This window comes from Hydractinia symbiolongicarpus, chromosome 3 (genome assembly GCF_029227915.1).
Source record: "Hydractinia symbiolongicarpus strain clone_291-10 chromosome 3, HSymV2.1, whole genome shotgun sequence".
NCBI classification, from domain to species: Eukaryota; Metazoa; Cnidaria; class Hydrozoa; order Anthoathecata; family Hydractiniidae; genus Hydractinia; species Hydractinia symbiolongicarpus.
Genome location: NC_079877.1, coordinates 10,880,176 through 10,896,957, shown reverse-complemented (window position 1 = coordinate 10,896,957; position 16,782 = coordinate 10,880,176). Strand labels below are relative to the sequence as shown.

Genomic DNA, 16,782 nt, shown 5'->3' with positions numbered 1-16,782 from the left:
AAAAAAATTTCACAGTAAAATTTCATTTTAAATTTGTTGATTCTTATAGGCTTGCGTCATTCTATTGTTTGGCAAACAAAGTGTAATGGTTTCGAATTACTTGATGTTGTAACAGACTAGAAGTCGATGCGGTGCAGTAATATATAAACCCACTTCTCTCATCCATTCTTCCAGGAAAATATGTTTCTTTGCAGTTACCAGATATGTGCGACCCAAAATCTAAACATAACCATGTATAAGTCTCGCATAATCACAACAATTCGTTTTGCATGTCCAAGTAAGGATCTTTTTTTCTCTTTTCTTTTAGCACCCTTGTTATTCCTGCGGGGTAAAAAAAATTAATTTCATAGTGAAGCATGGGAGTTTGAAATAATTGTTAAAAATATGATCTTCCTGGTATGGTTCATAAGAATAGATTTGTTGCGGTTCTTTTTTTGTCATGGACAAAGTTATTGTAGTTATTTTTCTGTTTTGGTAAATTTTGATTTTTTTTAAATAAGCGACTTTATAAGCAATTTTGAATTCGCTAAAAATGAAAATTTAGACGCCAAATTTGGCATACATACTTCTGTTCTTGATTCGCCAGTCACCTAGTAAATAATTTTTATTTTTCAAAGAACATTTTTTTTTGTTTTGAACGCCCCATCTAGGAAGTGCCTTGGATTTTTACCTAAATTGAGACGTCTCCGAAAAAATAGTTGATTAGATTAATATTTAAGGGCGTTTTGGACCTTTCGTTTCTGAAAAATCTATGAATTTAATTAATAACCCTTTTTACCCTATATGGTCCTGATTTTTTATCTACAAGAATGTGGGCGCATGTACAAACATCCGCAAACGTTTGTAAACACAACCAAGTCATCTATCATAAAACTTTAATCCGACTAACAATCCTAGCTGCCAGGAAAAACTATCATCCAAAATTAATAATATTCGGTCGTGTTTTCATTCCATTCATATGAGTTAATATAGTTCGCAATTTGCAACGTAATGTATCAACAGCACATACTTAGAAGCCACTTAAATGCCATGGAGATGTTTTGTGTAAAATATTAATAAATACAGGAACTTAATTTAAAAGAAAAACATTGTGAACGAAGTAATATCATAAACATATGAGAAATAAAATTTAACACGACTTCTTGTATGTAATATAATATCTTCAGTATTTATAAACAAAAACAAATATAAATTTCTTTTTAATAATTTGTACATGAAACTTGGTTGTAAACAAAGATGGCAGCCACACGGCGCACAACAAAGGTAGGTAATAAAAATGTAGTATCTGTTCATCTTAAGAGAAAGAAAACAGTTAGGTCGGTTTACTAAATTATAGGAATTAAAAAGATTTAGCCGATAACATTTTATTGAGAATATCATGCTCTTTAACCTATCAAAACACAGATACTATTCACTTTCACTTTTTGCATCATTTAAGAATCTCTATAAGCATATAGCACACTGCATGATGAAGCATAATTTTACTGTACTGACGAAAGCGGGGGAGAATAGACCGTGGATAATCGCCGTTTTTATTTTCGTTGCTGTTGTTGTTGCTGCATAGCAAACATTTCTAAATTTTTTCTAGTAAAAACGTGCAGACCAGAAAACATGAACTTAACACATGCGCGCTTTTTAAATGCTTTTTTGCTCTTAGTTTTCCCGGAATTTGCAGAGATATCCGAAACAAGATTGCAAGAGTATTAACGTGCAGAACAAATTTGCGTTCCGCGCAATGTTCAACGCCCTAAAAGAATGTACAACGCCCTCGATGAATATAAAACGCCCTGATACAATGTGAAATGCTCTTTTATTCACACAAATATGACATCAAAGATAAAGACAAGATCTGAATTAACAATTAGCAAAAAGTTAGGGCGCTTTTTTAATTGTATGAAATTATGAAGTCTCCTAAAATTCTCTTCCTTGCAGAACTGCTGCCTACGATTTCGGTTGCCGTCAATATTTTCATTGTTAAAACACTTCTGATAGATTATTCAATTTAAGAATACTAAAAATGGTGGAAATGCAAGAGTTTGTTTCACTGTACTGACACGTCAAATCTTCTGTCACTTTTCTTTAAAATGCTACAGCGTATACATGGAACTTTATCTTCGTCCAAGGAGAAGTAAAATCTTAAACAGAAGTAAAATGCGGCAGTGTTCACATGATATTTCTACTTCGGCCGCCTGAAAAAACCGTTTTTGCGGAAGCCGTTTATTATAAAGATATGGTTGTTATTCACGCACATGGCACAATTTCACTCAATTTAACACTTCACTTTACTCTGATAGCATGAGGTCTTCTACCCGTGGAGAAATTTCGCTTCCGTCGATAAAATAGAACTGAATATAACGTAAACATTTCAAAACCTCTCAATGAAGTCTCAAGCTATTTAACTTTACTCTGGCAACATGAGACGCTAGTGTAGACTTCGCTTAGAGGTCTGAATCTTCTGAATTAGAATGCGGTGCAAAAATAATATACCTACTTAACAAAAATAAGCGAAGTAAAGAGAATTTACCGAGAATAATGATAACATTGTCGGCTTTATTTTTATAAAAACCTAATAGTTGCTTCCAATTTTAACAAGATTTCGTTTTTTCAACAAAATTGTCTACAATGTCGAAAAAATAATGGGACAATAGCACTTTTTCGGGCATTTTACAAAAGTTACAAAATGCATCAACTTGCAAATTCCCTGCAGCCGGTGGACTGCATTAGTGCTACTTTTCTGATGCGTAGGTTAGGAGTTAAAATTTTTACCGCGTCTGCCTTACAGAATTATCCTTGCGGCCCCACAAAGTCCCCTGATATGCGAGAAGAAGGGTTATGCTGACGTTAGCAACAACTAACATTTAAGGGTTAGAATCTAATTGAATAATGCAAACATTTGCAAGTGAACTTTAACAAGTTTAATAGCTTCTAAAGTGCAACATATTTTACTATTCGTTAGCCTCAGACTTTTACCCGCCGTACATATTTCCCGCATCTGTATTTCGTGCAGTTTTCTCGCGGCGGCGAACAACCATCTCCGAACCAGGTTTGTTCTCAGGACATTTACTTTAATAACCGACGTGTGGGGTTAAACGGAGAATGTCGTTGCCCATAGTATAAACCAGGTACCTGCTTTTCTCACAACAGGATACCTTATCTTACATAGTTGTTAGTAACAGGATATTTAGCCTTACATGGTTGCTAGGTTTTTTTTTATATTTTGGTGGAGCCTAGAGAATGATATGTCTGTCTTAATCATGCAGAATCGTATAATCAACGAATTTATCACGTTGTGGGCTTTGTTCAGATTTCGTCTCAAAACCGCTCTGGCGTTGGAGACGAGGTTGTGTAACAGCACTTCTAAATATGTTTTATTTTTAGGATATTGATGATGCATTGGATTTGCTAGAAGATTTAACTGAGGAGGAACTTGCAGCGTTGGAAGCTGATTTCGATCCGAATGTAAGATAACATATTTTATCATTATACTTCTAAGAGTGATGTGATTCAAGTAAAAAAATGGCCATCTAGAGATGTGACCAGAAAACGCTAAACCCTCTTTTCTTTTCTTATTTTTAAATCATTTGAACAGAAGAAATTTTTCATTAAAATAATTTATTAGTAAATAGAAGACAACGCGGAAACGGTATCAAACTCAAAACCATTTATTTTTGGAGTGAATGTTTTACATTTTGGTTTTTCACAGAAGTAACCTGTCTATTTATTCTCCCTTCGTTAAACCAGTCTCATGGTTTTATTAATGTTAAACGTACACGATCAAGTTACTTAACGCCCCCACCCTCATCTCACACCGTCACACGAATTATGCGTCTTGTAAAAATTATGTCATCACATTGAATCCACTCCTTTAATTAAAATTTATCTTCTTGTTTTTTAGGACGATTTTATTCCAGCGAACGAAAGAAAGTTGGAACTACAGAAAAATAGAATGTACGAAAAAAGAGACATGGTGGCGCAACTTGAAGATATAGTATGGTGTTTTACAAACTCATTTTCCAACCTAATTCTCAGGACTTTTTATTTCTTACCCGCGCTACGACTAAGTGTTTACATTATGTAAGTCTATGTAAAGTACATAGGTGAATTTTTATGTTGAACAAAGTAGTTTTTCTTCAATGTGTCTATATAAAGTGTTCCCCATCTTAGACGATAATATTACGTCATAATACTTCTTACAGGTCAGGAAAAACCAAGCCGCATCTCGTCCTCCAGAAAAAGTTATCCCAATTCGAACTTGGAAAAATCCAATCGAAGACAATAACAATATCAAAAATAAATATACAAATAAAAATAGAAATGATATAGAAAAAAAGAAGCATGAGAAAAAGAAAGAAGAAAAAGTAGATTACGGTTTGACTGCAGAAGAAGAAGAATTATTCGAAGGTCTTGACGAAGAAGAATTGTTAGAATTAGCAGGTATGAGATTTGTTGTCAGCAGGCTTTGATGTCGCAATGTTTATATTAACCTCTCGTTTCAATTCTTAAATACCAAGGGGGGAGGGGGGGGGGGGGGGCAAACCGGCCAACATGTTGGCCAACATTTTGACCAACATCGACTGACCAACATGTTAGCCAACAATGTTGGTCGGTTTGCGTTAGGCGCCAACATGCTCAAGAAGAAAAAAAAATCGCGAAAAATGTTGGCCAGCATTTATTAAATATTTAATAAATGTTGGTCAACATTTCTGCCAAAATTTTAGCTTTCGAATGTTTTAATTCAGCTATAGCCAATAAGATTATTGAAAAACTTGTAGTTGAAATATTCAGAACCAATGCCAGGCGGAGGTCTTATTAGGATATGCTTTTCATCAATAGGCCTATGCAATTGGGAAAATTCCACCTTGATGTAAACTTCTCAGATATCTTGTTCCAATCATCTACACTTGAAGGTACCTTGGTATACCCTTTTCCAATGTACTCTGTGATCGCTTTAGTAACCTCATCAACAATATAAGATAATGTTCTTTCAGATACTCTGAATTGGAAACTTAAAGACTTATAATTTTCTCCTGTCGCAAGGAACCGAATGGTGAGCACTAATCTTTGAGCGGCTGAGATTGTTTAATGAGCTCCCATTACACCTGATTCTTTTGGTGCTATGTATGGTTTGATGAAAGCAAGAATCTCTTTAAACGATCCATAGGTCATTCTCATCATTTCCCTGTAAGTTTTGGTGTCTTCAGCCAGTAATTCCTGTACTAAGTTTGTATACAGCCCTTCGCTGTTTTTTCTTCGAACCCATCTTTTTTCGTCATCGTCATCAAGCAAGAGGACGAGTGCCAAACAAGCAGCAGCTTCAGACTCTGACATCCTTCTTCATTGGAAGTCAAAAACAAATGAATGAACATTTTGTAATGTTGGCTGCTTGTTTTTTTAAAAAATATACGCCAACGCAAACCGTACCAACATGTTGGCCAAAATATTATTCAAAAATGTTGGCCAACATGTTGGCCGGTTTGCGCCCCACTTTAGTAGTAAACCCTAACATAGATATTGGTTCTTATTTCTTTTTATAGCTACTTAGTTTCCACACCTCCAATCGGCACTATATTTCAAATAGGAGGCTACTTGCTGCTGTTATTCTGTTTAACATGCTTGGTATTTGAATATTTGAAACTTCGACAAAAAACGTAGCAGGTTGCTTAACATCGACCAGAGACAATACACTCTCGAATCTCGAATCTCTCGAAACAACGCCTACTAAGTTATCATATTCAAGACAAATCGAAATAATGTCTTCAATATTTTAACAGCAATTCAAGATCGTCTTCCTGCAAATATTAAGTTCAGGGAACTCTCGCAGGACTTACTTCGATAAACAATCCTAACATTTATTACCTAACGGAACATAAACAACCAGTAGATTGTGAAACAGTAGGAATGTTTTCCATTCGTCACTTTAAAAGTGCTACATTTTGCGAGGGCATGTTGTATACTTTGCTCCGCCTAAGTAACGTTCACTGCTGAGCGTGTTTTCCCCGAGGCTGTTCATATAAAATAAACCGTCATGCAGTCGCCCCAGCTTGTTTACATAACTTGACCATCCCTTTTTTCGTGAAAAAAAAAAGTAATGATGAACAAATTCATCTCGATAGAGAGTGGACTAAAATTTTTATAGAAAGTATTACTTGTGTTAGTAAAGCAACAACTTGTTAAAACTGCATACGAAGTCAAATCAACTGAGATTCCACTGAAATCTTCTGCAATGTGTATACGTTTTTTGAAGAACAGAATATCGACTGAGTTGTTCAACAAATCTTTTTGTGGACATCCACCCAAAGTAAATTCAAGGAAATTTTATACCTACCTCTAGAAATAATGTAACATTACATTCGTAGAAAAGCAAAAATCGACGATAGATTAACAATTCCAAGGACGTTGAACTTCTCGTTATAACACGGAAGGAGTTATTTAAAGTATACATGTTGACATTTTGGAGAAAAGATCATGTTCTTTCTACAACGCATACTCGAATTCTCTTCCCCTCTAATACCCACTGAAAAGATAATTGTTACAATTATAGGCACCTAGGATAGACAATAAATTCAGTCAAGAGTTTTTTAATTAGTATAAAATGGTAACTTAAATATGGAAACTTGTCACTGGCCCCACACACAACCTTAGCAGAGAGGAAGATGTTAGAAAGAGATTTCTAACATCTTTCTCTCTGCTAAGATATACAAAACAATATTTACAATCAAAATTTTTTTTTTTTTTTTACTTTTCAGCTTTATCAAATACACATGGTCTGTTAACTCAAGATCAAGTGCACTGTGTAGAAATGGGAAGCAAGGAAGAACATAAAAGATTTGGATTGCATGCAAGTATGATAACATCTTTTATTTTTGATCACTTTACTGTTACTAAGCAACAGATCTGTTGATGTTTGCCTTTCGTCATAGCAACAACTTTTCTGGTAAGAAATACTACAAACATTGCAGACATTTTCAGGATAAAATTATTATCTATACAAACACTTAGTATTTATTCTATCATTCCCGCTGCAGGATAACCTTTCAACTTTAGAAGTTAAGGTGGGTTTGCTAGACAGGCGGAAATATAAAGAAGGCGGGAAAATTAAGAAGGCGTAAATATTAAAAGGGCGTGAATATTAAGAAGGCTGGAATACTTTCTCCATAACATGGTGACTTGATTAGTATTACGCAATGAAAAACTTCAGCACGTTTTTAAAGAAGTCACAGAAGTATACAACCTTGATCACAGAGCTCTTTGTCTCTTTTTTTGTAACGAGACGGCGCCGTCCCGTTATAAAAAAAAGACAAAGAGGCCTGGGATAGAGGTTTAGAATTATAATGCGTAATGAAAAACGTAACTTTTATAATTTCAATTAAAATTTTGACATATCTGCATTTTGCTGTAAGATCCAATTAAAACTGCTATGTAGCGGCAGTATAGAGAGAACGTAGATACGGTACAGACTTGAGATAACTTGCAGCAATCATGTATGCACGGTTATTGTAGAGGCGAAGTTATTTTCTCCGCCAATACCAAAGCGCGGGTTTACTAAAAGTGCGGGTTTATTAAAAGGGCGGGTTCATTAAAAGGGCGGGTTTATTAAAAGGGCAGGTTTATTAAAAGGGCGGGTTTATTAAAAAAGCGGAAATATTAGAAGATGCGGTACTTATCTAATAAATATTACCGTGCTTTGGCTTCCTAACGCCCAATACTACACCATGAAACATTAACACGTGTGTCATGTGGAACTACCTTTAAATACGAAGTTTTATCGAAAATAATACAATCTGGCTGACACTTCGACTCTAGGATTTCTTTTTCTCTTGCTGGGAAACTTGACATATAGAAATCAATATATGACGGGTTACAGAGCGAGAACAGGTGCCCTATGTTCGCAAATAAGAAAAAGGGAAGTTATGGTCCACTTAGAAATCATGCAAATGTTCCGAGGATTTCTTTTTCATTTTCTTTTCGCCAGCTGTGCAGGTCAAAAAATGAAAAAAAAAGCTCTGTTACGAGATTAGAGGGAAAGGGGAGGACTTTCACAAAGTTTTCCCGTCTTTAGTGCAAAATGCATTTGTTCACAGAGAGTGAAAAGACCTATTGAAGAACAATTTCTGCTAACACTCTTTCAAAGAAGTTTACAAAGAATATGAAAAAGGAATACCTATTTTTCTGATTTTTCATAATTAAATGCAACTCTTACGTTTTGTTTTTTTCTGTTTGTTTAAAATATATAGGTGGGCCGGAAACGAGAATGGAAGAAATCTATTTAAAAGTCATCCCGATACCTCGCTACTAGAAAAAGAAAAATATCACATTGTTGCATAAAATTTTGTGAAACGGCTAGCCGGTACTAATATTGCAAGGGAAACAGGGTTTTATCAAAAATGCGAAAATTTGCGTATTTCATGTGAGACCTTGGAAACGTAACTCTAACTTTATACATTGCGAAAGATGAACAATATCAGTCGAAACGAATTAGTTATATTTCTGTCAGCATCCGTGAGGAACGATTAGTAGGCTGGGTATACACTATGCGGTTATATATCTGTTTAATAAAATCGGGATGACCCACACATACTAAAATAAGGATGAAACATAAATATTGTTTTAAAATCAAAAACGGATATTATTTCAATCCAAAATAAGCAAGGTTAGTCTTCTATGAAGTATAGTATAAACATAAAAATTAGTCTTTTTAGCTTATTCGATAACATTACTCCACAGAATATGTCAGATAAGAATGTGGTTTGACCTAAAGTTAATGTCATGCCTGATTTTGATCGAACTTCAACATCTGCGTCTTCAGATTCTCTTAATCCAGGAGTCTTTATTACGAAGCGAGGCAAAAATTCCCTAAGAACGAGGCTGCAACGCGGTGGCAGTTGCACGAAAAGTTGAATGTCAATGCTACCGTTAGAATATGTTACTAGTCCTTGTCAGGTTTTCCATTCCAACACTTATATGGCTTCTTATATAAGCAGAAGAAGCCATATGAAATCCGAATAGCATTCTTATAAATCACAAACTTTTATTTAACTAATTTTTAGTTGTTTTTTTTAAAAAAAAACAGGACACATTTGTAAAGCAGATATTTTATCTGAAATATTTTATCCTGTATAAATATTGATAAATAAATAAATAAATAAATAAAATTCTTAACAACATCCTCTAATTAGCGCGGCATCTACGAGTCTAATAATACTAAATTGAACTACAAGATTTTGTATAAAGCATACATTTAGGCGCAACGTTAACGTCTAGTAAACGAAAAGCGTGTTTTTATTTATTTTAGTTCTACAATGTTGGCTATCAAACTAGTTTCAAACTATAAATTTAAATCTTCTGTCCTTATCAACGTTCATAATAAGAACAAAGAACTTTTGTTTTTCTGAATTTCGAATCCATAAAAAAGAAAATGACAAAACGGAGTTGCTAAATTTTTTAGAATATTATAACAGAACCGTATAATCATTGATCTGACACTTTATGTAAATTATGTTTTTTTTTTACAACAGCTGCTGTATGTTTTAAAAAAAGTTATAAGTCTTTACAACACGCCTCCATCTCTTATTAGTGTTCATATATGATATTACTTCCATCATGCTGTGTTGGATTGTAAACATACGATTATTTCAAGACAAAACATACACTGAGATTAAAATATATTTATAAAGCTATAAAATCATATTTTATTTGGTTGCATCGTCGTCTGCTGGTTTGGTTGAAGTATTAACATCGAAGAAACTCGAAGATTTTGAAAGATAATAAAAGAAGGCAATATGGCAAAAAGTAACATGTTCTTTTAGTGTCTATATTTAAATTTTACCACGAAATAATTCGAGTTATTTATTGACAAACAAGTTTGCAACCTCATTCCCAGGTCTCTTCCACGTCCATGTCATACTGAAGGATAGGTTATGCATAAAAACGTTTTTCCTCTGGTATAATACAACACATATACGATTAAAAAAACATTAAGCAAGAAGCAAGAAAGTGTGCGGAATGAGTAATCGAGTCAAAAAAAATGTATCTAGATACCAAGGTTGGTTAATGACGAGTTGCTTAATGTAGACAATAATTAATTGTTTTAGATCATAGACTTAAAACAAACATATAAATATGCCCTATCAGGAGAAACTTTGTAAAAACAAAAAGTCGGTTAAAAGTAATAAAAGTCAGTAAAAGTCGATAAAAATCTACAATGTACAATTTAGTCACTCTATATTTTACCAACGTGTGAAGGATATACAATGGGATTTCTTACAAATTCTGATTTTTTACAATAACTAAGAATATTTGATTTGTGGATATTCTAAATGCGTGGTTGGTCGGTAAAAAAAATTCGGTATAATATTAGTCGCTGAGGTAATATTTGGTATACTTTTATTAACACGATACGGTATCTACAACTTGATTTGAAAACGTTGGTTGGTGAGGATGGTAAGAAAATTAGATAGACAGAAATAGTAGGTTAGTTCAACCTCCTTGATTAGTTCATTTACTTCCATGGACAAACTCTCTGAATTAAAATACGAAATAAACTGCAATAACTTGTATTCGAAAATTTTCATTATTTTCATTCTTATAACAGACGACGTAAGTGTTTGAAAACATGTTTCCTAGACTTTTGTCTGTTATGTTGCCCGTAGCAACAGTATCAGAATTTAATGGACGCGTATTTAAAATCTAACAGGATGTAGCAGAATGCCGAAGCGGGAAATAATTCTGAGAACAAAAGAATAATTAGCGGAATAGCCAATCAATTTCAAGTATTATCCGTTTTGTTGTTGAATAGCATTTTATTGTAATTATTTATTTATTATACTTATTGAGTGATTTTGAAAATATGCCTTATTTAAATTGTGGGAATTTCGGGCACATTCCTAACTCCAAATCTAAGTCAAATCACGCGGTGGAAAGAATATGTTTACAGAATTCAGACTCTGCAGACAGGAGAAGGAAACTAAATAAACAAAAAGGATTTTGTCCCTGATGAAAAATCCAAGAAGAATTGCATTAGAACCCCTGAACAAATTTCTCAATAAACCTGAATTATTTTTCAAAATATTTAATTTAACAAATAATTTTTTGTCAAGCGACCAGACTGTTAAAATAAAAAATTATTGTACTCTAAAATTTTTTCGGTTTTTTTTACAGAACTTTGATGAAAAGATGCATTTTTTTATTCTATTTACTATCGGTCGATTATACTGGAATAGATCGTCGCGAAATAAACTAAATGATGAAAAAATCAGGACCAATTAAATCAACACAATTTTTTGTACAGAACACTTCGAACTTGCCCATCAGAATGAAGATATATATAGACATGCATGTAGACATGATACACCCTTTTAACTTTCATCTCAAATTTTTGAAATCTGATGCTTGACAGTAAGTTAAAAGAAAACACAATAAATTCCTCTAAGCGATTTTTTATACTAAATAAATAAGATTTTTACGGTCCCTTGAGTACATTCTATCACGTTATCTCGACCTCTTCTGTAATTTTTCGAATTTCATCACACAAAAAAATTCGATTAGGAAAACATTCGAACGTTCGAATTTCTCAAACTTTCCCAAAATCCAGACTTCGAATGTTTACAATTTTATCTTACAATATTATTTACACAGTACGTCTGGAATAAGGCGTAAGCTCGAGGTAAAAACTTTGTTTGAAAAATGCAAAGTTCTAAAGAAGTTGAAAGGTGTGACCATACCTACATGGGCAACGACATGCGCCCTTTATTACCTCGTTTAAAATCCTTTGTAAATAAGGACAGAATATCTGTTAAAAAGCAAAGTAACATTTTGAATTTTTTTAAATGATTAAGTAAATATAGGATGAGAATAGTAATAATTGATTCTTCTGATTAATAGTCCATCCCTTACCAGGTTTAAAAACTTAAATAATTTTTCTAATGTGTACATGATAATGACAAATGAACTCGACTTATGGTAAACCATCAAATCCCTTTTGACTTGTGACAATTGTCATTAATTATACCAACAACACACCTATGACGGTGGGAATTAGCTACTCCTGCTGGGCATCCAGTGCAATTGAAACTATTTAGAAATAATTGCCCGAAACAGTTGCACTGGTATCTGCAAGTCATCAGGTGTTTTCTTATTCATTTTGTTATTCTTTTCTTTTTTAAAAAAACAGGTTGCACACATAAAGGTACATCATGGCAAAACTTTCGTTCGGAAATGCTTATTCAATTATAAAAAATACAAAACACAGAAAAAGCTATAAAATTTAAATGAAAATCCTCTCTTTTTCATCTTCTTTTTCTAAAATGACAAATAATAACTTATCCTTACTATCTATATATTGGAGAGATTTCTCCCCCTCCCCCCCCCCCACCCAAGGAGGCTAAACAATGCTTCTTTAACCACCTTGCCTTCCTGCGGCAATATACATGCGTGACAACATCACACATAATTTAACATGTCGACAATTATATTGTCAATATTCCCATCTCGATAAACTTTTTATTGATTCGTTTAAAAAGTGAAAAGATACAATCAAAATTTTTATCTTGATAAATGTTAAAAAAACACAAAATATTGAATATAAAAAGTTGTATGCAGTGACGCAAAAAGAGATTTTCATCATGCCATACAGAGGTATTCTAACCTAATTTTTATCACAAACTCTTCTGAAGTAACATCCTTTTTAAATAAAAAATAGTGTTTTTTCGATTCAACGGGAATATTCTTATCTTTTAGGATACAATTATATATTTTTTTGCTTATATTCCATTTAGGACACGAGCAAAATTTCAAGATGCGAGCATATTCTTTGAATATTCTGACTTTTTGTCTAATTTTATTTTGAATATTCTTATAGGATATATTTTTATAAGAAAACGTCTTATTTGTAGGCAGTCCCGATAAGCTTTTATACAAACTTTATATAAAAAATTGCTACACGAGGAGTATCTCGGCTTTTTCTTCGCAAATTTTTTAAAAAAAAGAAAGTAAATTTTAGTTGATCCATCCTTGCTCGCCCTAAGCTTAATTGTTAAAACGCATGTAAAAGGAATTGCCATTTTATATGTCCATCTAAAATAAAACTACGTAGGGCCGTCGTAAGGCAGTCATAGGGTCGTCGTTATGATTATTATACCGAATATTTACAGTGTTTGAAACACTGTTATTAATGTGGGTCCTGTGTTCTGAATGTATACATTAAGTATACAGCAGCATTACCTATTCAATTTCCCTCACATGGCATGGGTTGACCCGTAGCTGTATTAAAGAAACTTGCTAAACATGCCTGCGCTGTTGGCCGAACCACTGACCTTGTGATTACGAAGCGAACTCCATAACCACAAGGCCACGCGCTACTAGGGTCGTCTATAGCTCTTATTAGATATTATGGCAATTAGAGAGAGATATGTTTGAGAATACTGTAGTCCAAACAACGTCAATCAAATTACAACTCTTTTTATGAAGTAACACACAATTAAAGCTGTGGATGATGTTAAATTTGTCAACTGTTACTTGATTGCTGCTTGCTGACCAAATTCAAGTCTTGCTTGCAGAGTTAGACTGGTGCACCAATTGAAATAAAATGTAGTGTTGCTGCACAAAAATTACACGACTTATAGAAAATATCGAAAATTAATGTTGTTTTTATAATCTCTGTTTTTCGTCCTTTTTGTGATATGTTTGTTGAAGTATATGATGCATTAAGAATTAAGCAGTTTTGTAGTGTATGGTTCAAATCTATAATTTTTTTTATGTTAGAACCAGTTACCGGACCTTCTCGACGTTTAGCATCAATGTCGGACGACGATACAGACTTAGACGGTGTGTTATTGCTCGACAGTTTAAAAGAGGATACCGATGACGTGTTTTATGTGCGCATTAATAATGTGCCGCTGGAAACAAGCCTGCTTCATGCTATCTTTGACGCCTTGAAGACGACAACACAAATTAAACACCTTTCGTTGGCTGGTATTGGAATGAAAGACGAAGAAGGACTGGTATAAGATATACTTCTTATTTTTGAGAATTAGTAAAAATGTTTCTGTTTTATTGGTATATTTTATCTCTCGTTCGTACACTTCAGAGGTTTGCATCGGGCTGAATATTTCACACTTCTAATAAAATATTTTACGTCTTTCAGCTTTTTAATGAAGCATTCAAAGAAAATGACACGTTGGAAACGGTAAATTTGGAATCGAATGAGTTAACGAACGAAGTCATGGAGGTATGGTTCATATTTTTTGTTAAACTATCTAGACTCAAGGCTGATTTTATTCACCAGCGCATAACAAACAGGGCATTTTTAACACGCATGCGCAACAAATTATTAATTCGGCAATAATAACTTGTATCTAGCTTGAATGAATGAGTCTCAAGTAGTGTTTGAATTCTTTAAATTGCGTTTGTGGAACCAACCTATTTCCCAGAGCTTTTTTCCGCTTGTGTGTGTGTGGCTGGTCACTTTAAGATAGGAGAAAGAAAGACCTGAAAATAAGATTGTTTGTCCATGTTTATTTTATAAAATCTTTTTTTCAGCCACTCTTTGGACTAGTTGTGGACCACCCAACGATACGAGAAGTAAAATGCTCACACCAGGTAATAAAGGGCATTTATTTATGGGAAGCGTTTTTTGGAGAAGGCGTTATATGTGAAATGCATTGATTGCAAAAGGCGTTAATAAAACAATGCGTTCACTTGTGAAGTGTTTATTCGGTGTATTTTGGCTTCACAAACTTGAAGACCTGTTATAACAAGTATGGGATTTAAACAGGCACTCTAAGTGTTAACATTTAAATGCAACGAAATATCTCTAACATAGGTGTTTCAGCTAGGACGTCGTCGGTGTATCTTAAATGTTAATGCTACTTTTATTATGACCAACACGAGATAGGTGAGGATCCAGATTTTTATTATCTTGATCATATTTTGTATAATTTATTTTTCTAGAAACATGGCTTGGGAAGTCGAGGCGAAGAAGCTATGGCACGTGCTCTTGATAAAAATGAACGCCTTTTAAAAGTTAGCTATCCGTTCAAGGTGCAGTCAGCCAGAAGCTTAGCAGACAGATGTCAAATACGGAACAATGAAATATGTAAGTTGAATGTAGTTACCAAAGGTACTCATCATTTTGGGTCATGTCTGTGTATAGGCGTATTTTTAAAGCAACCTAAGTTGCTGACAAATGGCGTTGCTTCTTTTCTGGGTATAATGACTACTCACGTAAAATGTTGATGCAACTGTCACCATCACCACTTTAATAAAAACACATGTTTACAAGAAAGTAGGACAGTACACAACAAATGTTGTAAAGATAGAATTCTTTATTTAATTTTAGCTGTTAAGCTGCGCAACAATTATTAATTTTAGTCAAGTTTTACATGAAAATCTGCGCTTACGTAATAGAATATCGTATTGTTTAAGAATACTTTACCGGTATGTATAGCCTCTTTCCCAGGACAAAAGTAGTGGTGTCAGTAGCCGACTTTGTTCCAAGGTCTCTTTTTCCCGCTCTGATAAGAAGATTTAAGAAGAGAAGCAAAGTATTATATAGCCTCTAATTTCTTTTACCCGAAAGCCTTTTAAAACTATCACGGGCTATTTGGTCATCGATCATATTTTTCAATAGTATACTGAAATAACTTCGGCGAGTCATGCCACGTCAAGACCATTATTAACAAAATAGTCGTTTGTGTGTAGGAAAATCCACGTGAATTCGATCGTCGCGCGTATTTCCTGTATCGTTAATTCGTATATCCTTGTTCGCTCGATAGGATAAAGTAATGAACTTACTTTTTAGGGCTTTTGAAATAAAATGGATAACCAAGATGAAATTACCTAATCGACCGCCTGTTGGTCGTCTGTCATCAGTCGGTTTTAACTTTTGTGCGTAGTTTTGGTGCCATTTTATTTATTGTTTTCGCGAGGGGAGAACAACGGTATGCTCGAACATGTATGTTTTGAGATAATTATCTCTATCAGTTGCTGCGTAGGCACGAGTTCTCCACCGTTGTGGCTAGTTTCTATCGGGGAAAGTAACACATCGAAGCAGGTTGCAATTAATTTGACATAATAACTTAGCCTTTTTAACAAAGAAATAGTTGTTTGGCGGTCGCACCGGTGTGTTACCGTACTAATATCACCCATTCAGGACGGTATCACAAGCAAAGGTTCTTCGTCCTAATACAACTTTTTGATGGCAGATATGCAACGTTATTTTGCAAAAATATAAAAGTATTTTAATCGGTTTTATTTTTTATTTAGTGAGACAAAAAAGAAGAAAGGGAGAGGATTTCTACAATTACAAAGAAGAAATCAACAGGAGAGATAATCATCCTCAACCCTGGATAAAAGACAGGGAAGATAAAAACGAAAAAATGAAAGCTGATTTAGCTGAACAAAAAGGTCGTATGAAAATAGTTCCAAATGTTAGTAGAATGAGATTCGAGGCGAAACAACGCGCTGTGGAAAATGCCAAACCTACAATCGATAACGAACTAGCGAGCAAGTTACAAGCTGCCAAGACTAAAGCTAGACGAGGCATGCTTCGTTAATTGTTCACGAAGCAAAGCAGAAATAGCTACAATGAATTTGAAATTAAATCATGTGGGATTTTGAACATTTTAAAAAAGTTTTAAAAGGGTTTTCGTAAGAAGTCAATTATTTAAAATTCGATAAATGATTTTTTTATAATTTCATGCAGAAATTGATATTTTTAAAGAGCTTTATTTTAGATTATATTTAAACTAACCAGAAGAATGCAGTTTGTTTTTCAGTTACCAACAC

The 16,782-nt window shown here is 33.9% G+C and overlaps 1 protein-coding gene across 1 annotated transcript; it reads left to right on the top strand.

Moving 5' to 3' along the window:
- The first annotated feature begins 914 nt into the window (after positions 1-914).
- Positions 915-16,779, top strand: LOC130635678 (tropomodulin-3-like). The gene is made up of 10 exons (XM_057445091.1): positions 915-1,263; positions 3,379-3,459; positions 3,896-3,988; positions 4,197-4,434; positions 6,747-6,842; positions 13,759-13,997; positions 14,141-14,224; positions 14,536-14,595; positions 14,947-15,091; positions 16,261-16,779. Exons 1-10 carry the CDS (start codon positions 1,237-1,239, stop codon positions 16,548-16,550), a joined length of 1,353 nt encoding a protein of 450 aa, XP_057301074.1. The 5' UTR covers positions 915-1,236; the 3' UTR covers positions 16,551-16,779.
- The last annotated feature ends 3 nt before the right edge of the window (positions 16,780-16,782 follow it).

Coding starts and splice junctions, on each gene's coding strand:
- LOC130635678 (XM_057445091.1), top strand. CDS start 1,237: ATGGCAGCCACACGGCGCACAACAAAG. Junction 13,998..14,140: donor TGAAAGACGAAGAAGGACTG/GTATAAGATATA, acceptor TACGTCTTTCAG/CTTTTTAATGAAGCATTCAA. Junction 15,092..16,260: donor AATACGGAACAATGAAATAT/GTAAGTTGAATG, acceptor TTTTTTATTTAG/TGAGACAAAAAAGAAGAAAG.